Source organism: Sciurus carolinensis, chromosome 1 (assembly GCF_902686445.1).
Source record: "Sciurus carolinensis chromosome 1, mSciCar1.2, whole genome shotgun sequence".
Classification (NCBI taxonomy): Eukaryota; Metazoa; Chordata; class Mammalia; order Rodentia; family Sciuridae; genus Sciurus; species Sciurus carolinensis.
Window position 1 is genome coordinate 89,823,178 of NC_062213.1, and position 25,738 is coordinate 89,848,915.

Genomic DNA, 25,738 nt, shown 5'->3' on the forward strand with positions numbered 1-25,738 from the left:
ACATGCTAGGCAAGTGCTCTACCACTGAGCCACAACCCCAGCCCAGATACGTATTTCTAATTGTTCATTCAGTAGCTCCATTTAGAAATTTAATAGAATCACCAATTTAATGTCTAAAACAGAACTGAATATTTTCCCAAAAAACCTGTTTCTGTTCCCCCATGTGTTCTCAGTAAAAGACATTGCTGTTTATTCAGTTACTCAAGTCAACCTGAGATATCCTTGACTCTTTCTTACATCTAACAATTACTCTATTAACAAGTCATCTCTGTGCTACTTTTAAAGTACATTCAGAGTCCAACACTTCCTATCATGTCCATTTTAATACTAGTCTTGCAGGTCTGTGATAGTTTCCTAACTTGGTCTTTCAGCCTCCTTGTAGGCAGTTAAAAAAATTAATCAGACTGAGTATGGTGGTGCATGCCTATAATCCCAGAGACTCAGAAGGATGAGGCAGGAGGATCGCAAGCTCCAAGCCAGCCTCAGCAACTTAGCAAGGCCCTAAGTAACTTAATGAGAACTTGTCTCAAAATAAAAAATAAGATGAAATCACAGACTCTAGGACACGAGTCTCCTTTGCTTTCCCTTTGCTAGCAAAGCAATAAAACTTTTACCTCAAAAATAAATAAAAAGGAAGTCTGCTGGGGATGTTACTCAGTGGTTAAGTACCCTTGGGTTCAATCCCTGGGACCAACAACAACAAAATCAACCAGAAAGAACCTCTTCAGCCAAGTGTAGTGGCACACACCTGTAATCCCAGCAACTCCAAAGGCTGAGGCAGGAAAATTGCAACAATTTCAAGACCAGCCTCAGCAACTTAATTAGGCCCTTAGTAAAGCAATTTAACGAGACCCTGTCTCAAAATAAAAAATAAAAAGGACTGGGAATGTGGCTCACTGGTTAAGTGCCCCTAGGTTGAATCCCCCATTCTAAAACTTTTAAAAATAAAAATAAGGGGGCTGGGGTTAGAGCACTTGCCTACCATGTGTGAGGCTCTGGGTTCAATTCTCAGCACCACATATAAATAAATGAATAAAATAAAGGTCTATCAATATCTTAAAAAGACATTAAGAATAAAAAAATAAACCAGTTATAAATTAGATGATGTCATTTTTACTCAAAATCCTGTGTGGTTTCATAGGTAAAATTCAGTCTTTCCTTGGTTTATAAGCCTGTAAGTGACCTGGCTCTTCCTCCAAACTAATTTCCTTACCTGCGCTTTTGCTGCACTGGTTTCCTAAATACAATCAAGCTTCAGGGTCTTTACCTTGCTTCTCCTTCTGATTGGAATGCTCTTTCCTAATGCATGGGGCACTCTCCTACATCAGGTCTTTATGCATATGCCACCTCAGTAAAGAGGCCTTCCCCAAACTCCCAATGTAAAAGAGCACACCCACCCTAATAATCCACTTTTACTCTATTTTCCTATACAGTACTTCTCATAACTTTGTGTTATTTTTTGTCTCTTTTCCCACTACATTCCCATCCCCTGAAGTAATAAGTTCCATGTTATTTTTTTGTGGTCCTGGGGATTGAATCCAGAGCCTTAGTGCATAGAAGGTAAGCACTCTACCAAATGAACTATATCCCCAGCCCCAGAATCTTGGTTTTATTTACTGCTATAGTCCCAGCACCTAGAACAAGCCCTCCCATACAGTAGGAATACAGTAAGTAGTTGACTGACTAAATGAAAGAATAAATTAGGATGGTCGTCATATAATAGCTACTTTGCACTCTAGCCCTGTTATACATGTTGACGTTACAAAGATAAAAAGGCACAGTTCCTGCCCCCAGGAGCTTACATTCTACAGGATAGCTAGATTAAAAATACATAATTATAGGTTAAATATTATAGGCAAAACGTTGTGGAAAACGCAATGCAAGCTGGTGTACTAGACCTGTTCTAAATGGAAAGATTCAGTCTAATGAAGATTTAATAGATGCGCGGTCCAAGAAAAGGGAGCTGGAATATGCTTTGGTCTGAGTGACAGCCAAAAAGGTTAGAGCAGAGTTAGGCAGTGTGGGAGGAGATAAAATCAAAGAAATAAGACAAGTACCAGATCATGTGGAGCCTCACATGGAGGTCACTGCTAATTTTGATTTTTATTATGTGGTCGGACACTATTAGAGGTTTCCAAGAGGGGACTATGACCTGACTTCCATTTTAAGAAGTCACTCCGGCTATCCTATTTAATTGTAGCAGGGCAGTAATGGAAGTAGTGTCTATTGCACCAAGTAGTTAAGTAATGTACGACTTGGAACAGGATGATAACGGTAGAGAGGAGGTGAGGGGTCCAATTCTTGCACCCTGAACGGTTAAAAGGGGCGGGGAAGGAAGAAAAATCGATCGATCCATCGATCTCCAGTCTGGCAGCTGGGAGTAATCCTCTACAGGATTCCTTTAGGTGTCAGCACGAAACAGAGTGTACAAGTCACGCTTCGTCACCGACCCATTCTTGGAAACCTTCACATCACCCCTCCTCGGAGAATAGCTTTAACTGCACCTCAAGCTTGAGCCCTTTTTATAAAGACGGATAATTGAGGGCTATCGGTAAAGTGGGCCTCCTTAAGCCGCTTACGGAGACGAAGTCGTCAGAGGAAAGGGTTTTTTTCAGAAGAAATCTGTCGAGAATTGCTCGTTCCGGGTGTTCAAAACTGGCAAGACTGGTGGTCACCCAGGGATCTGCCTGCCACACCCCTGAAAATGAAGTTTTTTTCCGTCACATCTGTGGGAAGCCCCTAAATCGCACGTGTTTTGAGTTATCACGAGAGATGCCAGCAATCCGCAACGTTACGAAAACAACTTTGCCTCCTCGGTAATGCGCACGCGCCCCTCACAGTTTTCCGTTGACTTTAAGCCCCGCCCCTTATGCGTCCTCCGTGGAGGGTTGGGAGTCGTGAGCTCGCGCGACCACTCTTTCCTTGGTCTTCTCGAGCACATCGTCGCAAACGAGGCCGGAAAGCGTGGCGGCGCAGGCGCAGGCGCAGAGAGCGGAGGCGGTGGTGGTGGCGGCCGCTGGCCAGTGTAAGATGGCGGCGGCGTTGGTGGCGGCAGTGGACGGGGCGGCTGGGCCTGGAACAGTCGGAGCAGCCGCTGGCAGAAGGATGACCCAAGACGGGAAGCGGGCTGCTGAGCCTCGCCGGCTCCCGTGCTTGTAACTGCCCCAGCCGGACACCCCCCCCTTGACCTACCCGGTCCGTGTCTCGTTCCGGCTCGGCCTGCCCCCCGTCTCCCTTGCCGGTACCCCACAGGGTAGTCTTGATCCCTTTCCCAAGATCCTGGGGTTCAGGTCGTCTCCTTCCCTTGACCCGAGTCACTGTCAGGAGGACCGGTTGTCCTATTCTCAGGTCAGCCCTGGGGTTGCCCCCAAGAGCCAACCCCATAATTCACAGGGACTTCTTACTTCGTCGGGTGACCCATTTGTGTGCTCTCATTTCTCCCTTTAGATTGGGGGATGCGAATCGCCCTGCGTCTCCCTGTCACCTCGGGGCCATCGCGCAATGGGTCCCCCTCCCCCATCCCAAGTTCTCAGGCCCAGCACCTTGTACGGAATGCCGAGATCCAAGAAACCAGAAGTCGGTTGTTACCGTCTGGTCTTGTACTCTTTATGATACGATTCTCTTAGTTTTCCAACTCCCACCTCCAAATCTCTTAGAACACCTTAGAACGGTCCCGTTTGGTCCCTGTTAGTTGGAAAGCATCTGGTGGCTTGAATTTCTGACTCATATGATTGTTGCTGGAGTCTCTGTAAACAAACCGGCACTAGCGCTATCACATTCTCTCCGAAATTCCCACCCCCCCACCCGCCCTGCCCTATGCGTTCTTGTTGAGAGGTTGTTTGGTTGTGGTTTAATGTTGAAAAGATTCAGGTTTTCCTTCTAAATGACTTCTAGTTTTAGTAGAGCTAGAATGTCTCCTAGCTTGCCTGACTTCTAATCCTTAAATTTTGTTCATTTTATTTCCGTGTGTGTGTGTATTATTGTTGAGCAGTCAGATAAGTTATTCTGACTTTAAATAGTTTAGAGGAGGTCTAAAAAATACTAAAGTGTACTCATAAATATTTTTATTATGTTTAGTAGAAGAGAGACCTTTGCCATGTAAACTTTAACTTTTCTCAGTCCTTCAGTGAATCTGCAGACCTATTTTCTCAGGAGTTCAGCCTCGCCTTACTTCAGTGATAAAAGGAGGAAAGGTGAGTGGGAGTTGAAGGCATTTAAATTCCTGAGTTCTAGAGAGACCCTGCCCTAATGCTTAAGTGCTGACCACTAAAATCATAAGATTCCTACCACAATTTCCAAAAGAGTTTGGGTATTGTTCTTGGCTGCATTCCAGTTTTGGTTAATTACTTTTCCAAGTTTAATTGGCTGTGTTTTGACTTTCTGTCCTAGACTATGACTGTCTCTCTTCAAATGACTTAAGCCTAGAAGTGAATGTATGTCCCCCACCCCATGTCTCCCTCTTTTTTCTTTATTCATTTGTCTTGTGTTTTGCCTTGTGTGGATCATGTTTCTTAAACTGTAGAAAACTAAGAATTTGTTTGCCTGAATTCTATTCAGCCTTTTGTTAAATCAGGTTTCTTCCCCTCCCAGGGCTCTGGGTTGTCATCTTTGCTATTTAGACAATATTTAGTCACTTATAATGAACTTAAAGCTGAGGGGTGGTGAATGATACTGCATTTAGTTGGTGTCTGAGATCAATCCATCTCAGAATTTCAACTTTTCAGAATATAATGGATAAATTTTGGTTTAAAAGAATATAGTGGTTATAGCTGGTCTGCAGAATTCTTAGAATTATCCTGTGCATTGAACAGCATGAAAGAAGAGTGCTATGGTTAAAGCTCATAGGATATGACAGAAAAGCTGAGTGACTTTGGAAGGTAGACTTAGCCTATTTGTAGTATTTATGATGGTTTTTTTTTTTTTTTTCCCAGTACTGGGGACTGAACCCAGGGATGCTCTGCCTGTGAGCTATATCTCCAGCCCTTCTTATTTTTCAAGACAGGGTCTCACTAAGTTGTTGAGACTTGCCTTGAACATGTGATCCTCTCACCTTAGCCTTCTGAGTAAGATTACAGGTGTGCACCACTGTACCTGGCTATTTTTATGATTTATAGTAGGAAACAGTTGAGAGTGATACTGTTAAGTTTTATTCCACTTGGTGCCCAGATTAGAATATGCTCATGGTGGACTGGATCATAAAATTTTTAGTGATGGCTCATATGTAAGTCCATCATAGGACCTGGGTTTAATTTTATTGAATTACGATTTAATAGCCATGTGACCTTAGGCAAGTTACTTAAACTTCTTTCTTGATTTCCACATCTTTAAAAGTGGGATAATACCACTTACCTTGGTCATTGTTAGTATTATATGGGGGAACCTATATGAAGCTCTTAGATTATGCCTAGCACATGGTACACAAAAAATATTTCGTTTTCTTTCCATGTCACTCATACAGTTATGAGAAGTTGTAAATTCATTTATACTTACTTGCCTTTTGTTTTAGAACAAAACAACTTAACTTTCTTGTTAAGTTTTTCTTTTTTTCCCCCTTTGCACTATTGGGAACTGAACCGAGGGCTTTGTACATGCTAATAAAGGCCTCTACTGCTGAACTCCCCAGCCCCATTCATTTTTAATTGTTCAGCTTAGGTATGTGCTTTGCAAGTGCCCACCCAGGTTTGCCTTCTGAACTGGACAGTGTGATGAAGGTTCAAAGACCAGAAGATAGGAGTATTAGATGTTGGTGTATGTATATTTCGAAATGTATTCTTAAAGTAAACTTCAGTAATTTCCTTTATTCATTGCTTCCTTCCCCTTGATCTCTCTCAGCACACCTGATCAGAGTTATCAGTGTTGTAATTCCTTCCCCTTCTGCTATAATGTTGTCCACCTGTACTGCAACTATCCTTTATGCCTTTCATTTTTGCCATGGAGAGAGTACATTTTCTCCAGGATCTTAAACTCCTTGGTGATCCTTATCAATGTATTGTCAGAGAACTAGACCATGAAAATATTTCTTTTTTTTCTGAAATGAATCAGTACTAAGAGGTTTAGGACTATAGAGTTGTTTTTTCATCTTCACAACTGCACCATCTTTTTTTTTTTTGCTGGGGGTGGGGGTAACTGGGGATTGAACCCAGGGATGCTTAACCACTGAACCACATCCCCAACTCTTTTTATTTTTTATTTTGAGACAGGTTGAGACAAGTTGCTTAAGGCCTCACTAAATTGCCGAGATTGGCTTTAAACTTGTGATCCGCCTGCCTCAACCACCTCAGTCACTGGTATTACAGGCATGCGCCAGTCCCCCACACCAAGCTCGGACTATCTTAATAATAAAACATCACAGATAAAGAATTTAAACCTTTTGTGGGCTTTTTTTCCACATATTTTTGGAAGAGCCAAGGGCACACAAAATTGCAATATATTGATGACATTGCAATGAAAGCAACTTTATTGGTTCAGACAAGTGGTCATTTTAGGGTTTATCAACTTTCATTACCACCATTGAGCTTCTGAATTCTCTAAGGTAAAGACTCTTGGGGGTATTGGTGAGGTGGGCAGTTGTTTTTTTGAGATCTGGAGATCTGTGTTGGATGGAAAGAAAGGAAATATGTTGAAAGAGGAATAACTTTGTATCTTAATGCTACATGTACTAGTTAAGAATCCCACCCCCCAACCTTCAGGAAGAGTTTCATATTTTATGGTATACAGTGAATCAATATTCTTAGACTGTGAATCATAACTGTAAAATTCTTATCTTTCTATTAATACTTTTATATTTTATCTATTACCTAAGAATTATGACATCTTGTTAGGAAGTATTTCCTAGGATGACTGGGGTGGAGGACTGGGTATGCCTGTGACTTTTCCATTCCCACTACCAGTCTGTTAGGGCATTTTGTAATGCAGTCCATTAAATGTGTAAGAATCAGTCTCAGTGTCATTGTCCTTCGTGTTAACTAAAATAGAAGCTGCTCTTCAGAAAGAGCTAAAAGAAAGCAACCACTTTTGTTGCCAGTTTAAAACAATCCTGGCATTTCAAAAGCATACAGACTCTAATAAGGTACATTTTATAGAGGTTATTCTGTTGTGGAAGTCAAATCTTCAGTTTTATGCCTTTAGTCCTGTATCCCATTAAGTGAATTACAGGCTTTTGAAGTCATGGAGTGACAAGTTAAACTCTGCTTTCAGATTTTTTACTGGATTGTTTCTACTGTAGAAATGTTACTCTGAACATGTATAGGAAATGTCCAGATTATAAAAGGGCAAGAGATACCAAACAGCTTTCTTATTGTGTAACATTGGTGTTAGAGTTACTTTTAAATTTATGTTAAATTTTTTTTTCTGGAGTGAGGTGGAATTAGGATTTTTTTTTTTTTTAAAGTAGGTTATCAGTGAGCCAGATGATCTGGTGTTTATCTTTACCTATTGTGAATTAATTAAATCAGTATCAGGCATGGAGGTAGTGACCATGTGTACAATAGCCCTCCCTTGTCTATAGTTTTGCTCTCTGTGATCAACCACAGTACAGAAGTATTAAATGGGAAAAGACCAGAAGTAAACAATTCCTAAGTTTTAAATTGCTTGCTATTCTGCATAATGTGATGAAACCTTGCCTTGACCTGCCTGGGTATGAATCATCGTCTTCTATGGTATATCTACACTGTATATACTACCCACCTATGAGTTGCTTGGCAGTCATTTGGCTTATCAGATGACTGTTGTGGTATTGGCGGTGCTTGTGTTCATTAATCCTTGTTTTCCTTAATGATGAACCCAAAGTGCAAGTGTGGTGTTGCTGACAATTCATATATGCCCAAGAGAAGCCATAAAGTGTTTCTTTTCAGTAAAAAGGCAAATATTTTCAGTTTAAATAAGGGAAGAAGAAAAATCTTAGGCTGAGGCTGCAAAGATCTATGGTACAGCAAGGTATTTTGAGAGAAACATCACATTCAAATAACTTTAATTACAATGTAATGATATAATTATTCTATTTTATCAGTTATTGCTTAATTGTCTAATTTATAAGCTAAACTTTATCATAGGTGTGTATGTATAGAAAAAAATACACAGAGTTCAATACTATGTACAGTTTCTGGTATGGAACATATCCCCCTTAAATAAGGGGAACTACCTTGTCTTCATTTCAGTGCCAAAAACCAATGCATTTTAGATGATTTTTATTGATAATAAAGAAAAATTCATTTTTCACTTTCATAAATGTACCAAAGAAACTTCAGTGCTGCTAAAATCTGTCAGGAAAAAGGGACTACCTACTCTTTCTTTTTACTGATTCAGTCATTCTAAGAGTAAGAAGAAAGTCCTGAAAGCTCTTCAGAAATTAGCCTGTTATGGGTTTGGGGTGTAGATCAGTGCTAAAGTGCCTGCTTAATGTGTGAAGCCCAGGGTTCCATCCTCAACACCTTTCCTTAAAAAAAAAAAAAAAAAAAAAAAAAAGCCTGATGAATTTTATGCATTGCTCATTTTTTTATAGCCATCTTATCTCTACAGGTTATAGTTTCTGTGCCACAAGTCCGATCTCTCAGGTACTGCCTTATCCCAGGAATATATTATAATGTAGATTAAATAATGAACTGAGCTTGCTCTGAGTTTGCCAAGGGTATTGGGGAGTGATTAATATAACAAAGATACCATCTTATTAATGAAATATGGTATGTCTAATGGATTGGATCATCATATAGGTTTTCATCACTTTATCTGAAAAATTAGATATTTGCTCTTATCTTCTGATGATTATGTTTAAGGCAGTCTGGCCAAGTTCTAATGTGAAGAATCTATACTTGCCTTGTATGTTATCTTTTTCTTTCTGGTTTTTCCTAGCCATTTGGAAAACTAGTATAAGGTTAAACAAAGAGACTTTTCCTTTGGTGTACTTTTTTTATTATCACCTTATCAGGTATGTTTTGTTGAACTTATTTGGTACTCAGCATTAGACTCTGCCCTGTAACCTGAAGTGGGTAGGAGTGTACATTGTTTTTTTTTTTTTTTTTTTTATGGTACCAGGGATCAAATCCAGGGGCACTTAACTGCTGAGCCACATCCTCAGCCCTTTTTATTTTGAGGCAAGTTCTCACTAAGTTGCTTAGGGCCTAACTAAGTTGCTGAGGCTGGCTTTGAACTTGCAATCCTCCTGCTTCAGCCTCCTGAACCACTAGGATTAAGGCATACACCACCATGCCAGGCAAGAAGGTACTTTTTGATGTTTTAAGCCTATATATATATGTTTTTTAAGCCCATATTTTTTTAAAGTAGTATGTTTGAAGCTTTTTTTTTTTTTTTTTTTTTTTTTCTGTATAGTGGCTTTTCTAACAAGAAAAAAATTTTTTTTTTTTTTTTTTTTTTTGGGTGCTGGGGAATCGAACCCAGGGCCTCGTGCTTACCGACTGAGCTATCTCCCCAGCCCCCAACAAGAAAAATTTGAAGTGTAAATGGTAGAAACTGAAAGGAAATGGGGACTGAATTCTGATAGGAAAGATAAGTCATAGTGGAAACCCAATGAAAAATAGATAACCCTTAGGATTATTTAAATTGAGATAAGTGGACTTGCATGTTATTATAAAGAGTAACAACTTTGCTGCTAGAAAACATCATTTAAGGGTTAAGTGCATTCCTAACATACTCTGAAATACTGTTACCAGAATTAAAGCCAATAAAGTATAAACTGCATTTGGTGTTACCAACAGGGAGAGAAGGCATTAATCCAAAAGAGTAATGAAGTTTTTTATTTATAGAAAAATACTATAAAGGATTTCCTCATCTTCCTTATCAGTATTTGTGGTGATTGCTTTGCAGTCTTCCATCTTGGGTATCCTTGGAACTTCTAAGAGGGAGAAATTGAGAGGGAGGCTCATGTTGTGAATTCCTGGATGGATTGCTTTGCCCCAGTACACAAAATATGACTGCTCAAAAGAAGTTATTAACAAAGTTCTCTGATTTTTTTTAAAAGGCCAGTGAGAGTGGTAAGCAAATTTTATAAACTTGGAACTGTGTCCTAACGTACAATGTATGGAGGATCATTTCTGAGTGACAGAGAAGCCCAGATTTCTCTAAGTAAAGCAGTCTGGTACCAGAGTTGGAAAACTACTGTGCGCAGACAGTCTTTTTGCATATGTTATTTTTAATCCTCTAAACCAGCTCCTACAGGGAAACAAATATAAAAGGAAACAAATATAAAAATATAGAAGAAATAGAATTCATACTGCTATTGTTGCTCTTTTATATAAATATATATACACACATGTAATTTGAATTTTTGAAAACTTTAACTGTGCTTTCTACTTTGGAAAAAGAAGGGACTGGGATTGTGGCTCAGTGGTAGAGTGCTTGCCTAGCATGTGTGAGACACTGGGTTTGATTCTTAACACCACATAAAAATAAATAAATAAAATAAAGGTATTGTGTTCATCTGCAACTAAAGAAATATTTTTAAAAAATCTTTGGAAAAAGAATCCCAGTTTATCATGTTGAGTCGGCATTATACAGAAATTAACAGCCTTGTAAGTCTAGAAACATTAAACTTAATTTTTTTCCATTTGTATGCACTGTATTAAATATGTAAGGTCTTATCTACATGGGTTTGGATTACAGAAACTAAAAAAGTATTCTCTAAATAAATAAGAAGAAGTAGAATTCAAACCCAAGTCTGTCTGACCCCAAAGCCCTTTTCTTTCTGTTTTACCATGTTGTCTTTAAGATCAGGGCTCTTCACTACCAAATGGTGATGCAAATGAACCGAAAGGTAGAATTAAATATTTCTTATAAAAGTATGTATAAAACATTCAGATGATAGGAATAAAAATGTTTGTTTAGACATGGTCACAAGTTATGTTAAATTGATAGATAGGCTAATGAGTTTTTAAAGGAAAGTTTATTTGGGCATGGTGGTACATGCCTGTAATCCTAGTGACTTAAAAAAAATTATATATATATATATATATATATATATATATATATATATATATATACACACACATATATATATATATTTATTTTAGAATTAACTGAAGAGATAGCTGAATTCTGGTATTTATGATGCTTAAATAGGGAGAAAATCATCCAGTCCCTTTGGAAATTCCATGGGAAAAACTGTTCTGACTCTTAGAACCTTTTCTCAGTATACATCTTTTTTTTTTTTTCCCCCTTTATAGCATTGGAAATAGGGGAAACATGGACATTTCTCACCTCCCTGAAACCTTTTTATACTTGACTTCCAAGGCATTTAACTCATTATTATTCCTATTTCCCTATTTCTCTGCTCCATCTTTCTTTTCTCAAAGGATATGTATTTTTTAAGATTCTTTCTGTGGACTTCCTTTCTCAGAGCTTGCTTTTGTATTTCTTTTTGTTTTTAGTAAAGTATAATTTATTAGATATCTGATATGAATTTTCTTTGTGTGGACAATTCACAAATCTGTATCTCTGGCCCTAATTTATTTCTTTTATTTCTTTTCTTCTTCCTCCTCTTCTCCTTTTTTTTTTTTTTTTTTTTTTGATTTTGAGATAGGGTCTCACTAAGTTGTTTACAGCTCACTATGTTGCTGAAGCTGGTTTTGAACTTGTGATCCTCCTGCCTCTGCCTCCCAAGGCCTGGGATTACAGGCGTGCACCACCATGCCTGGCATTAATTTATTTATTAAGATCCTTACCTGCACTACCTTTCTCACTACCTTCCTAGCATGTCCATTTGGATTTTAAACATTCAAAATCAAATTCATCTCTTCCCCCACATGTCAACTTCTCATTTGTAGCATTTGATTTTCAGGCTCAAAACTTGTCTTGACTTTTGGCTTTATACCTATTTAAAGAGCTAAATATTATCTGTCTCTACAGTATTTCTCATGTCAACTCCCTTTTCATCTGTTGTTATCAGCCTAAGGCATGCCCCCTTTACTCCTTATCTTGGCAACTACAATAGCTTTTTTACTTGATTCCCCTTCCTTTTTTGTTAATTTCTTCAATTCATTGTAATGACAAAATTATATGACACATAACACACACGTAACAACCTACTATATGGGTGTTTTGTTTTGTTTTGTGATGCTGGTGCACACATTCTGTGCTAGCATTCTACAACTGAACTTCACCCCCATCCTTCTACTTATTATATTTTGTGTGTGTGTGGGGGGATGGGTACCGGAGATTGAATCCAGGGGCCCTCTCCAGAGAGTTACATCCCCAGCACTCCTCTCCCTTTTTTTCATTTTCTTTCTTTCTTTCTTTCTGTTTTGTTTTGAGACAGGTTCTCATGAAGTTGCCCAGGCTGGCCTGGAACTTTTAGTCCTCCTACCTTCGCCTCCCATGTAGTTAGAATTACAGGCATGCAGCACTGTCCCCAGCTGCTGATTATACTTTTTAATTAAATCAACTCTGCCTGTCATCTGCTCATATTTTCTTGAACCTGTCAGGTTTTTAACTTACATGTTGGTTCTCATTCTGCACCTTCAGAATATCTTTTTTTCTCAACTCCACCCATTGAAATTCTATCCTTCCTTCAAAGTTCATCTTGAAAGTTAATTTCCACAGAAGCTTTTCCTTCTCTTTGAAACTAATATAATCTTTTCCTCTGTTCCACTGTAACATTTTTGCTTTTTAAGTGATATACTTGTATCTATTATAATTGTATACTCATTTTTCTTAATTGGTTAATTGGCTACAAAAAAGATTGTGGACACATTGTTTATATTTGGATTCTGTATTGCCTGGTACTTTGTTGTATACCAGCATGTTTGTGTACAGATGGGCCACTGGGTGGTGCCAGAGTCCTATAATTTGAATAAAAATGGGTAATATGAGCCTATATACAATTGGATTTTCTTCTGTTGTCACATCTTGCACAGTAGGAATAGAGATTAATTTCCTTGATCCAGCAACATCCAGCATTTCTCTTCCATCCAGCTTGTCAGAGGAGACAATGTTGATTATTCAGCCCCTCCAAGTACTTACTAGAAAGTAGCCTAAAGTTCTGTTTTCTATAAACATGTTTTATTCAGCATGAGTTCAAGCCTCTTTGGGGTCATCCTTTGAATTTCCATGCCAGAGGTTCTCTGTCTAATAAACATTATATTGTTAGAATGTAGCTGGCAGCAGAGTAGAAAATTGGCTTGGAGAAGTATTTGTTGTGAAGCAGAAAAATATTAAGGTAAGGAGAATGAATTTAAAATGAGTCATTTCATTTTGAAAACAAAAATTGGGGGTAAGGAAAGTAGGACTAGTTGATACCAGATGGACTGTGGGACCTAGAAAAGCAAATTTGTACTTTGGACAGAGATCAGCCCTGAACATCTGTTCAATTATAAGTGATAGGGAACATCTGTCCTCCCAAGAGGAACCAGGGACTATGTGACTCTCAAATATCTGTGTTACTAATAACAAGTATTTTTGTACCATCACCTTTCAAAGAAAATTCTAATACCCTGCCCCGTTGAAATATGAATGGCGGGGGCTGTAGCTCAGTGGCAGTGCACTTGCCTAGCATGTGTAAGGATCTGGGTTCGATCCTTAGTGCCACATAAAAATAAACAAATAAAGGCATTCTGTCCATCTACAACTACCAAAAAAAATGTATATGGATTTTCTGTAGGAAAATTGAGCAGTTGAATTACAGAATGAATCATGGACTGGCCTGAGAATACTGGGATTATTTAAGTCAGAAGAATTGACTGAGACTGATTTCAAGTCTTAATAAAGGGACTAAAGTCAGTCCAGTAGTAGTATTTATATGTTGATGTTTCCATCAGGCCCTAGGTCATAAAATTTTATCAGACCAATTTTTATAGGCCCTATATGCTGAAGGATTTAAAATGAACTTGAGAGAAATTTTTAAAAATAAAAAGCACAAACATATCAGTGCTGGGGATGTAGCTCAGTGATAGAACATGTGCTTAGCATATGCAAGGCCCTGGTTTTGATCTCTAGCATCAGTAAATAAACAAACATACAAGTCAGTAGTATAATTGCTAGAAAAACATTGATCTACTTTAAGCTTCCGATATTTTTATTGTTTTACCAAAACAATAGGGTTGGCTATTTTTTTTCTATATTTTGGATTCATCTTACAATTCATGTTGCTTGCTGATAAATCACACAAGTGACTTTGGTTGCAGCAAAAATCCTGACACTTCAAGTGAGAAGACCTGACATTTTGGTCTCATTTACTGTGATATATTCACTACTTTAGTCAACTTACATGTTAATCACAACCTTGAAAATGTCCTGTTTTTAATTGTTCAGTATTATCTGTTATATAACAATTTTGTGACTTTTTAAATTTTTCTTCACTCTTCTTCCATTCTCACTTTTTTAGGCTACAATTATTGGGTCTAATTTATATACAGTAAAAATTTCTTTTTTTTTTTTTTTAGCTGATCTGTTTTTTGAATTCTGACAAATGCATTGTCATGTAACACCAATTGAGACAGAACATCTCCATCATTCCAAAAAGTTTTCTCATGCCCTTTGTAGTAAATTCCACCCTCCTCACCACCCCCCACACACTACCCATGGTAACCACCAATGTACTCTCTATCCCTATAGTTTTATCTTTCCCAGAGTACCATAAATGGAATCATATATTACATAACTGTTTGAGTCTGGTTTCTTGCACTTAGCATAACATATCTGATAACCATGTTGCTGCTTGTATCAATAGTTTATTCCTTTTTATTGCACAGTAGTATTTTATTATGTGGATATGCCACTGTATGTTTATCTATGACCCAGTTGAAGAACATTTATTTCCAGTTTTTAAAATTAATCTAAATAAAACTAAAACATTCACTTATAGGTTTTTAAGTTTGTGGACATTTTCTTTCTTGGGGTGGGAAGGTTACCTGGAGTGGGACTCCTGGGTTGTATGGTATGTCTTCCTTAATAAGAAATTACCAAAACGTTTTTCAAATTACTGTTGTGTTTCTACCAGTGTTGAATGAGAGTTCTAGTTCTTAAACTTATTGTTAGTACTTGATATAAAGTAAATTTTCCTTACTTAAAAATTTTTAATCACTCCAATAGGTGTTTAGTGGATTCTCATTGTGGGGTTTTGTTTGTTTGTTTGTTTTTGTTTTGTTTTTATTTTCCCCCCTTTACTGGAGATTGAACTCAGAGGCTCTTTACCACTGAGCTACATCCCCAGATCTTTTTGTTTTAAGACAGGGTCTCACTAAGTTGCTTAGAGCCTTGCTAGGTTGCTATGGCTGGTCTTAAACTTGTGATACTCCTTCTTCAGCCTCCCAAGCTGCTGAGATTACAAGCATGCACCACTGTGCCCGGCCTCATTGTGGTTTTAATTTATATTTCTCTAATAATGTTAAGAATCTTCTCAAGTGATTACTATTTAGTTATAAGAGTTTTAAAATAGATTCTGGTTCCTGTCCTTTATCAGTCACATGTTTTCCAGATACTATCATCTAAAGCTTGTCATTTAAATTTTTTTTTTTTTTTTTTTTTTTTTGGTACCAGGGATTGAACCCAGGGGCATTCAACCACTGAGCCACATACCCAGCCATTTTATTTATTTATTTTTAGATTTTTTTTTTGTTTTGAGACAGGGTCTCTCTAAGTTGCTTAGGGCTTTGCTAAGTTGCTGAGGCTGGCTTTGAATTTGTAATCCTCTTGCCTCAGCCTCCCAAGTGGTTGGGATTACAGATGTGTGCCACCACACCTAACTTTGAAGAGATTTTAATTTTGATATGTTCAGTTTATTAATTTTTCTTTTACAGTTGTATCCTATCCTAAGAAATAGTTGCCTACCTCAGGGTCACAAAGATAATCATCTTTGTTTTTTTCTAGCAATTGTGTTATTTTAACTTATACATTTAGATCTTGAATTCCTTTATGTATGTATGTTTTGGATGCTTGGGCTTGAATGCAGGGCCTTTTGCATGCTAAGCACATGTTCTACCATTGAACTACACCCCAGCCTATAACCCACTTTGAGTTAGTTTTTGCATATTGTGCAATTTATGGGTTAAGGGTGTTTTTGTTATTTTTTTTTTCTTTTTGCTTTGGATATCCAATTGTTCTATCATACATAGCCTCTTTTGCAAGGGAAAGCAGCCCCATTGATTTGAAATGAGATGTTTGATACCTCTTCTACAGAGTCCTCTTATCTAATATATAAACTCTGCTTAGTTTTTAGTTAATATTTCACATAGTTGGCTAAAAGTGCAGGGCCTTATTAAGGCATAAAAAACTAGGCCACCGGAGTTTCTTAGTGAAATTAAAATGATACCTGGCCTTTTCCCCATCCTCCACTGGTTTACTCTTTAACCTTCAGTTTGGCAGGGGTTACCGCTATTTTTAGAGTACAGGCAGGAGAGCTAATCTAATTAAACTCCTCCAGCTACCTGGGGCAGTGAGCTCATCAGCTCTTCTAAGCCCAGCATGGTTTGCTTTGGACTGAATGTACATGGAAATTAATGAAAATAAAACTGGATTTTGGGGGGGAGGTGTAATGTATTGAAGAATGAAGAGTCAGACATGGTGACACACACCTCTAACCCCACCTACTCGGGGGGCTTAGGCAGGAGAATTGCAAGTTCAAGGCAAGCGTGAACATTTTAGTGAAACCTTGTCTCAGAATAAAAAAGGGTTCAGAATATAGCTCAGTGGTAGAGTACCCCTGAGTTCAGTCCCCAATATGGGGGGGCAGGGGAATCATGAAGATAATGTGCGTTTGGGTCAAATGTGGTCCCAAACTTCAGATTATAAGGTTGTTTGTATTCATGGGTCAGTGTGAGAGACTCTAGAGTGGCTCCTATACTTGAGTTCCAGGGTATAGACAGTGTCTCTACCTGCTTTAATTTAGATCGCATCTTAAATAGCTTAGACTTCCATAGCAATATACTTTAAATTGGTGCCTTAAACAACAGAAATTTGTTTTCTCAGTTCTGAAGGCCCAGAGTCTAAGATTTAAGTGCCTATGTGATTGGTATCTGGTGAAGTCTTTCTTCCTAGCTTGTACATGTCCACCTAGTCACTGTGTCCTAACATGGAAGTGGTGAGACAGAACTCTGGTGTCTTGTATAAAGACACTAATCCTATTGTGAGGGCCCCAGCTATGACTCCATCTAAACCTAATTATATTCCAAAGTTCCCATAGTATTTCTACCTTCTCAACCTCCCGTCTCTGGGATTACAGGAATGTGCCACCACACGCAACTTTTGATTAAAATTTATATTCTAACAATTCATTCCAAAAATAGTTGTGTTTTATTGCCATCATTTCTTGACTTTCTAGAGAAGTGATCCCATGAAATAAATTAGTATAAATTAGTGCACTTAAGAGACATAAGGTGTTCCAGTGATATATAGGAAAAGAATGTCAAATTATCTATTAGGTATTTATCCTAGAAAAGTTAATCTGAATATTTAAGGAGAGCTGATTGCATGTCAACACAAATATTGGGTGTTTCTGCTCAAACTTTTCACTGAGAGATTCATAAAGTTTGGAGACCTGCTCCAGAATACCCTTCTCCAAAAGTTTTAAAATAAAATTCTGCTTATCTATAGCATCTCTGGAATTACTACAGGTAGAATGTCCCATAGATGAAATGCTTGAAACCAGAAGTGTTTCACATTTCAGAGTTTTTCAATTTTTGGAATATTTGTACAGACTTTACTGGTTGAGCATCCCTAATATGAAAATCTCAAGTGCTCTGAAATCTGAAGCTTTTTGATTGTCACGTCAGAGCTCAAAAAGTTTCAGAATTTGGATTTTTCTCTCCCCGCCCCCGCCCCCTCCCCCAGCCAGGGATCGAACCCAAGGATGCTTAACCACTGAGCCACATCCCCAGTCCTTATTTTTTATTTTGAGACGGTTTCTTGCTAACTTGCATAGGGCCTCATTAAGTTGCTGAGGCTGGCTTTGACCTTGAGATCATCTTGCCTCAGCTTTCCAAGCCCCTGGGATTTCAGGTTTGCACCATTGCCTGGCTTGGATTTTTTAATATAGTGCACTCAACTTGCTATTTTATAGCTAGAGAAAATGAAGTGCAGAGAAGTTTAAGTAGCTCATCTAAGGGTGCAAAGTATGCTAATGGCATGGCTTACATACTGAAATCCTGGACATCTAATTTTCAGTCTTAGGACTGATTTTGCTAAACTCTGGTTTCTTCCTATTAACTCAGTGATTAAACAGGATTGACCTAAGTATTCACAGGATTTTCTCTTTCTGAATTTAGCATTAAATTCTGACAGCCATTTTTTGAAAGAACCTTAAGCAGGGTCACCCAAAACTATTCCACAACCTCTGGGTATATGCTGAACCTCATGCCTCCCTTTTTTCCACATCTCAGAGCTGGATGAGAATATATAGTCTTTGGTTATTCCTGATCATGGAGTCTGGAAGAGCAAATGTATATGTTAGAGAAGTTATGACTCTAAAGTTTAGGCAGTTTGGACTATTGTAGAAGTTGATATTAATTTTGAGAAAGGTTCTCTGGAGCTGACTTTTTAAATTTTTATCTGGGAGTCGATAATGATAGAATGAGAAGTGTGGTAGACAGTTTTAATTCGGGGGTAAGTGGGCTGGGGAGATAGCTCAGTTGGTAAAGTGCTTGCCTTGCAAGCACAGAGCCCTGGGTTCGATCCCCGGCTCCGGGGGGGGATTCAGGGGTAAGAAAAATCCATTCCCAGTTGACCGCAAGACAGTGGTCTGCTTATGACTTTACTTTGTAATTTCTGCAAAGCAGTGCAATTATTTTCCCCATGTCATAGGACTTTTGCAGTTAATATAATTAATTTTATACCAAGTGTGGCAAAGATATTGCTGAGATGCTAAAGACTATAAATAGGGACTATTGAGAAGGAAAAACAGAAGTGTCCCATGAAATGGGAATTAATGCACTTAAGAGATGCATTAAGAGTGCTGTGTGAGGAATACTGTTATAGAATTATATATGTCAAAGTAAGAGGAGGAAAACAGCCTGCTTTACAAACAGCTCTTCAGTGTTTCCTTTATGTGGCTTCACACATGTTCTTTTTGTTGGCATTGTCTTTTATCATCTCCTTTCCAGGTGTCCTTTCCTCAAATTTAACTTCAACCCTGTTCCTGCAGTGTTTCTACTCCCCTACTCTGGCCTACAGTGAGAAATCTTTGGGCAGCTGTCTCTTGGCAGAGGATACTTTTTATGAAGCAGCATGGATTTCTATAGAGGAGAGTAGGGGGCAAGCATAAGGATGGGGCTGCTTCTGGGATAATTGTTACCAGAATGAAAGGGCTGTTGAAAGATTAGAGGCCAGTGTGCCTGGGCCCAAGGACTGGGGTCATAATCATACTTTGTCTTTTACTACTGCCTTTTGTCCAAGGCACTGAAAGGGCTTAACAAAATTCTGGTTTGAATAATATTATTCTTTACTCTTTGGAATTTGCTGGAGGTGGCAGTAAGGCTGGCGGGGCGGTGTAGGGGATGAATGTGCTATGGTGGCATAAAGGAAATAAGCTATATAGCCTGGTTCCTAGTTAGAATTTGCCAGAATGACAAGTCTGATGAAAGTTGGTGGTATTAGGTGAAGGTCTGCCATTGTATAAAGTGAGCTGAGGTAGTTTAATGGAAATGCCTTTTTCTTTCCCACCTTTGCACTTGGTGACTATTAGCCATAAAAGGGGGAAAACTTTAAGAGTTTTTCTTAGGAGTCTTAGGTGCTCTTGAGTTCAAATTTCAGCTCTGCTTCTTATATTCCAAAATATCTATAATAAGCTTGAAACAAGAAATCTGAGTGAACATAAAGCCCAAGTTCAGTAATTAACAGGAGCTTGATTTCTGCTACCTCTGTTGATTGGTGTGTAAAATGATATCAAGAACCTGAATGTTCATGTTGTGAAAACAAGAGTTTTACAGAGTTTGTGGATACATATGAGTATTGCTCAAAACAGAATACCCTTGTCTACAGGGAAGTGCTGAAGCTAGCTTTCTGTGTTGAGTTGATGCTCTTTGCCTGCAGTCCTCGGTCATTTGATATGTGCCTACTGTTCCAGGTTTTATTTCAGTTCCTTCTTACCCTGAAAAAACACTGCCAGTTACTCAGTTAATAAGGTAAAGAGATGGCAGTTGACTTCCCCAAATATTTTCCTTTATGGAATTAGATATAGGGGGAAAAGTTCTGATGTGCTTTTCAGTAGCTGAGAAGACCTATTAAGCACACACAACAAAAATCATTTTTATAAAACTGACAAAGCCTGTACATTGTTTAATCTCTTTGTACCTTTTGTTTTCTTTCTGAAGTTGTTTTCTAATTATTTCATTTTCTTCTCCCAAATCCAGGCTGGCTACAGCAAACATCATTAAAGATGTCCAGCAAAGGGAGCAGCACAGATGGCAAAACAGACTTAGCTAATGGTAAGGGGCCAAAATGAAGATGAAGCTATTTTTACTATAAACTGAAATTCTCCTCTTCCCCGAAAAATGGGAGGATTTTAGTGGGGGAAGAAACCCTTCCTGGGTTGTTTTGAGTATAGAACATACTATTCCTTCAAATTTTATCTGGTGTTTTCACTTATGAAAACAGTAACATTTCAAGAAGTCAGGAGGTTAGAATTCTGGAAGGCTGTAAAGGTGGGCTGCGCTTAGGAAGTGTTATTAATGAAGGAGAAAAATAAGACCTAACTGACAATGGGAACAAGGGAGTTTGAGGGGAAGATGAGATTCTCCGGTTATATTGAGAGGTCTCTTTACATGGTAGATAATAGATTCATCAAAGATATTAGATAAGAGATAAAGTTATCAGGCTGGGGATATAACTCAATGGTAGAGTGCATATTTAGCATGTGTGAAGCCCTGGGTTCAATCCCCAATGCCAAAATAAAATGAAGTTACAACCCTAACCAACTAGGATTGTACCTGCCTTCCTTTTTTCCTTCCCCTCCTTTTTCAGTGGGATTAGTTGAAAGGCATAGGGTTCCAGAGGGATTTAAGTTAAATTATTGATTTAGAACTTGGTCATTAGTTTAGATCAAGGATTGGCAAATTATAACCTAAAAGCCAAAGCCAGCCTGCCACTTATTTTTGTGAAGTTTTATATCCATTCATTTATGTGGTGTTCATGGATTTTTTTGTGTGTGTGTGCTAATGAGTTTGAATAGTTGTGAAAGTGCCATATGATCTGCAGGTCCTAACATTTTTACTGTCTGGCCCTTTACAGAAGAAATTCGCCAACCCTGGACTAGAACATATACATTGATAGTTGTGACCTTCTTGCTGAGTGTTTAATACATTCCAGTCCTTATATTAATGTGATAGAACTTTCAGAGTCTGCATTTGTCAATATTAGTAATATCTCAGAGTTTTGTTATTTTATTTTTCCTCTCCCACTTACTTGTTAGGTGTGGTATTTTTTATCCCTTCTTAGCACTCCCCAGCTCAAGCCCAATCACATTTCAAATTATATCTCTCTAACTTTTTTGAGGGGGTGGGTAGTGAGAATTGAATCCAGGGGTTTTTTACCACTGAGCCACATGCCCACCCCTTTTTATGTTTTTATTTTGAAACAGTGTCTTGCTTAGTTGCTCAGGGCCTCGCTGTGTTGCTGAGGCTGGTTTTGAACTTTCCATCCTCCTGCCTCAGCCTACCGACTAAGTGGGATTATAGGCATGCGCCACTGTGGCCAGCCTCTTTAACTTTCCTAACATATGTAACAGTCTCACTAAATATGATTCTGGACTTATTCAAATTTCTGTTAACTTTCCCTTTCTCCTCCAACTCCTAGCCCAGGTGTTTTCACACTGTGCTCTTAGCTGAGGTACTTCTGTGTCACCCATCCTTCCATCAAAACAAAGTACTTGTATTGTTTATGTGTTTTCTGTACTGGGTTTTGTCTAGGATTTCTGTTGCTTCAAGGATCTTGACAAATAACTGCTTTATACCAGATGACTAATCAGTAAGGTGCTCCAGTTCTTTTTTTTTTTTTTTTTTTTTTTATTATTTTAAAAAATTTGTTTTTCATACTTGTATATAGGGTAATAATGTCTGTCCCATTCTACTGTCCTTCCCATCCCCACCTCTCCACCCCTTGCCTCACTCCCTTCTGCATAATCCAAAATTCCTTCATTCTTCCTTATTCACCCCTCACTATGGATCAGCATCCATTTATCGGAGAAAATATTCAGCCTTTAGATTTTTGGGATTGGCTTATTTCACTTAGCATGATATTCTCTAGTTCCATCCATTTACCTGCAAATGCATAATTTCATTCTTATTTAAGGCTGAGTAATATTCCATTGTGTATATGTACCACATTTTCTTTGTCCATTCATCTGTTGAAGGGCATCTAGGTTGGTTCCATAGTTTCACTATTGTGAATTGAGCTGCTATAAACATTGATGTGGCTGCATCACATGCTGATTTTAAGTCCTTTCAGTATAAACCAAGGAGCGGAATATCTGGGTCAAACGATGGTTCCATTCCAAGTTTTCTTACGAATCTTCATACTGCTTTCCAAAGTGGTTGCACCAGTCTGCAGTTCCAACAACAGTGTATGAGTGTACCTTTTTCCCCACATCCTTACCAACACTTCTTATTGGTTGAATTCTTGATAATTGCCATTCTGACTGATGTGAGATGAAATCTTAAAAGTAGTTTTGATTTGCATTTCTCTAATGGTGCTCCAGTTATGAATTCGTAAACATCAGTATTAGAGTTAAGCATTAGTATTAGGGTATTAGAGTTAAACATCATATTGGAGTCAACAGCTGATCTGTCTTTCCCTAACAGGTTTTAGACTGGCAAGATAAAAATTTGTAGTCATCTGAGGAAAGAAGGTCATGAGCACGCAGTGTTAAAAATCTCTTCTTCTGCCTCGCATGCACAACGCCCTGGGTTCAATCCCCAGCACCACAAAAAAAAAAAAAAAAAAAAAAAAAAAAAATCTCTTCTTCCTTTCTTAACAACTTTTTTTTGTCTTGGTGTTATTGCGAATTAAACCCAGGGCCTCATGCATGCTAAGCAAGCACTCTACCATTGAGCTACATCCCAGCCCTTTTTATTTTTTTATTTTGAGACACGTCTTACTAACTTGCCCAGGCTGGTCTCCAACTTGGGATTCTTCTGCCTTGGTCTCCTAAATTGCTGGGATTACTGGTGTGTGCCATTGTACCCAACTGGAAATTTTCTTATAGTCAGTCTAATTATTTGCTGTAACTAATGGATGCCTATACAACAGGACAGAGCCTAAGGTGGTTGTGTCAGGCACACTTTGGTACAATATGCCAACACGTAGCCTCTCCAGAACTTATTACAGATTGTCATGTAGTTCTTTGCTTTTATTGAAATACATTTATGTGTGTGTTGCTTTGATCTTAATCTTTTCAATTTCTTGTTCGTTACAAGATTTCCTCTAGAAGTACTCTATAAGCATTTGTAATGGAAACACTTTGACTGAAGATTGTTTCTTAGTCTTTTGATATAATGGTTTCTAAGACTATAGTGCAAAATCCCTCTGATAACTATCCTAATCCTATTTCCTTATTTTTGCCTTTTACCTACCCATTCTTTATTAATGTGCAGGAAGCCTGTCGAGCAGTCCAGAGGAGATGTCTGGAGCTGAAGAGGGAAGGGAAACATCCTCAGGCATTGAAGTAGAGGCCTCAGACCTGAGTTTAAGCTTGACTGGGGATGATGGTGGCCCCAATCGCACCAGTACAGAAAGTCGAGGCACAGACACAGAAAGCTCAGGTGAAGAAAAGGACTCTGACAGCATGGAGGACACTGGCCATTATTCCATCAATGATGAAAACCGAGTTCATGATCGCTCAGAGGAAGAGGAAGAGGAAGAAGAGGAGGAAGAAGAACAACCTCGGCGCCGTGTACAGCGCAAGCGAGCTAACCGTGACCAGGACTCATCAGATGATGAGCGGGCCTTGGAAGACTGGGTGTCCTCAGAGACAACAGCCCTGCCCCGACCTCGCTGGCAAGCCCTCCCTGCCCTTAGGGAACGGGAGCTGGGTTCAAGTGCCCGCTTTGTATATGAGGCCTGTGGGGCAAGAGTCTTTGTACAGAGGTTCCGCCTGCAGCATGGGCTTGAGGGCCATACCGGTTGTGTCAATACCCTGCACTTTAACCAGCGCGGCACCTGGCTGGCCAGTGGCAGCGATGACCTGAAGGTGGTGGTGTGGGATTGGGTACGGCGGCAGCCAGTACTGGACTTCGAGAGTGGCCACAAAAGTAATGTCTTCCAGGTGAGGCAAGGATTCATAATAGCAACTGAGAGAATCAGACTTGAATCAGAAAAATCTGAGCTGCTGCTTAGAGTGGAAGCTGAAAGTGAGTTTTGGTAGGAATTAGACATTAGGACCTTACATTGGTTCCCTTAGTGACACACTGAAAGACCCATGGCAACCTCTTATTTCCTTAAGAGAATAAGCATCAGATATGCTTACATATAAGCATCAGAAACCTCATTATAAGTTCTTGGAACTCATCAGGGATGTATTATAGATGCAGTGGTAGAAGGTAATATAGTATTAAGAGCATGGGCTCTTGAACCAAACTGCCTAGACTCAAATCCTGGCCCTAACACATGTGAAGTTATTTAATTTGTAAAATGGAACTGATATCAGATAGAATTATGAGGATTAAATAACAGTTGATAGGCTTGGAGGATAGTTTGTTGGTAGAGTTCTTGCCCAGAATGGGTAAGACCCTGGATTTTAGCCCCCACCAAAAAAAAGGAAAACAACAGCAATAACAAAACCAATGGAAGCTAAGCATGAAGAATCATGACTGGTACTTAATAACATTTGCTAGGAATTAGCTAATATTCCTTGTTATTATTCCTTGAAGATTTTACTCCTTAGCCCCATCCTCCATAAATTTGTTCCCTTTTTTTTCCCCAGTATTCATAATTTCCTTTTCCTTTGTGGCAAATTTATGTTTGCTTCCTGAATATTTCTTACTTTCTCTCTATTAGGTACAACCCTAATTCACATGAGCGCTTACTCATGTACCACTTCAACCTTTCAGAGTCAACTGAAATGTGCTTTTACATCAGAGGAAGTTCTTTTAACTCCTAAGAGAAATTAGGTTTATTCCGCTGTATGAATAGAAAAACACTGGGCACAGTGGTGCATGTCTCTAATTCCAGCAACTTGAAGCAAAAAGACCTCTTAAGTTCAAGGCCAGCATGGGCAACTTAGTGAAACCCTCAGCAACTTAACAAGACCCTGTCTCAAAATTTAAGGAAAAAGAAAAAAAGGCTGAGCTGCTTGCAATGGCATACATAAAGTCCTGGGTTCAATCCCCAGCACTGACAAAAAAAAAGGAAGAATGTTAAAAAGAGGCTGGGGGTGAAGTTCAATGGTAAAGTATACCTGGGTTTAACCCCTAGTTTCCAAAAAAAAAAATTGTCATGCAAGAAAAAAGGGTGAACTGGGGTCATCATCTCTTTTTTTTGTTTTTTCCTCTTACTGTCACCTTTTCAAATTTCTTTTTATGTTTTTTTGTTTGTTGTTTGTTTGATTCTTAATACTCCAGGCCAAATTCCTTCCCAACAGCGGTGATTCTACCCTGGCGATGTGTGCCCGGGATGGGCAGGTTCGGGTAGCAGAACTGTCTGCCACACAGTGCTGCAAGAATACAAAGCGTGTGGCCCAGCACAAGGGAGCATCCCACAAGGTAAGAAAGTCTCAGCTAGCCATGGTAGCACACACCTGTAATTCCAGATACTCAGGAAGCTGAGGCAAGAGGATAGCAAGTCCGAGTCCAACCTAGGCAACTTAGCA

The 25,738-nt window shown here is 38.7% G+C and overlaps 1 protein-coding gene across 5 annotated transcripts in view; it reads left to right on the top strand.

Annotated features, from left to right (window-relative positions):
- The first annotated feature begins 2,943 nt into the window (after positions 1–2,943).
- Positions 2,944–25,738, top strand: part of Dcaf8 (DDB1 and CUL4 associated factor 8) — a 46,569-nt gene continuing 23,774 nt past the window's right edge. The window contains exons 1-5 of one of the 5 annotated variants that reach the window (XM_047547141.1): positions 2,944–3,025; positions 4,120–4,193; positions 20,289–20,363; positions 23,526–24,196; positions 25,491–25,631. In XM_047547141.1, the coding sequence (XP_047403097.1) occupies positions 20,315–20,363; positions 23,526–24,196; positions 25,491–25,631 (861 nt within the window). In that variant the 5' untranslated portion in view covers positions 2,944–3,025; positions 4,120–4,193; positions 20,289–20,314. The other 4 variants (XM_047547149.1, XM_047547133.1, XM_047547166.1 and 1 more) reach the window with 4 other exon arrangements.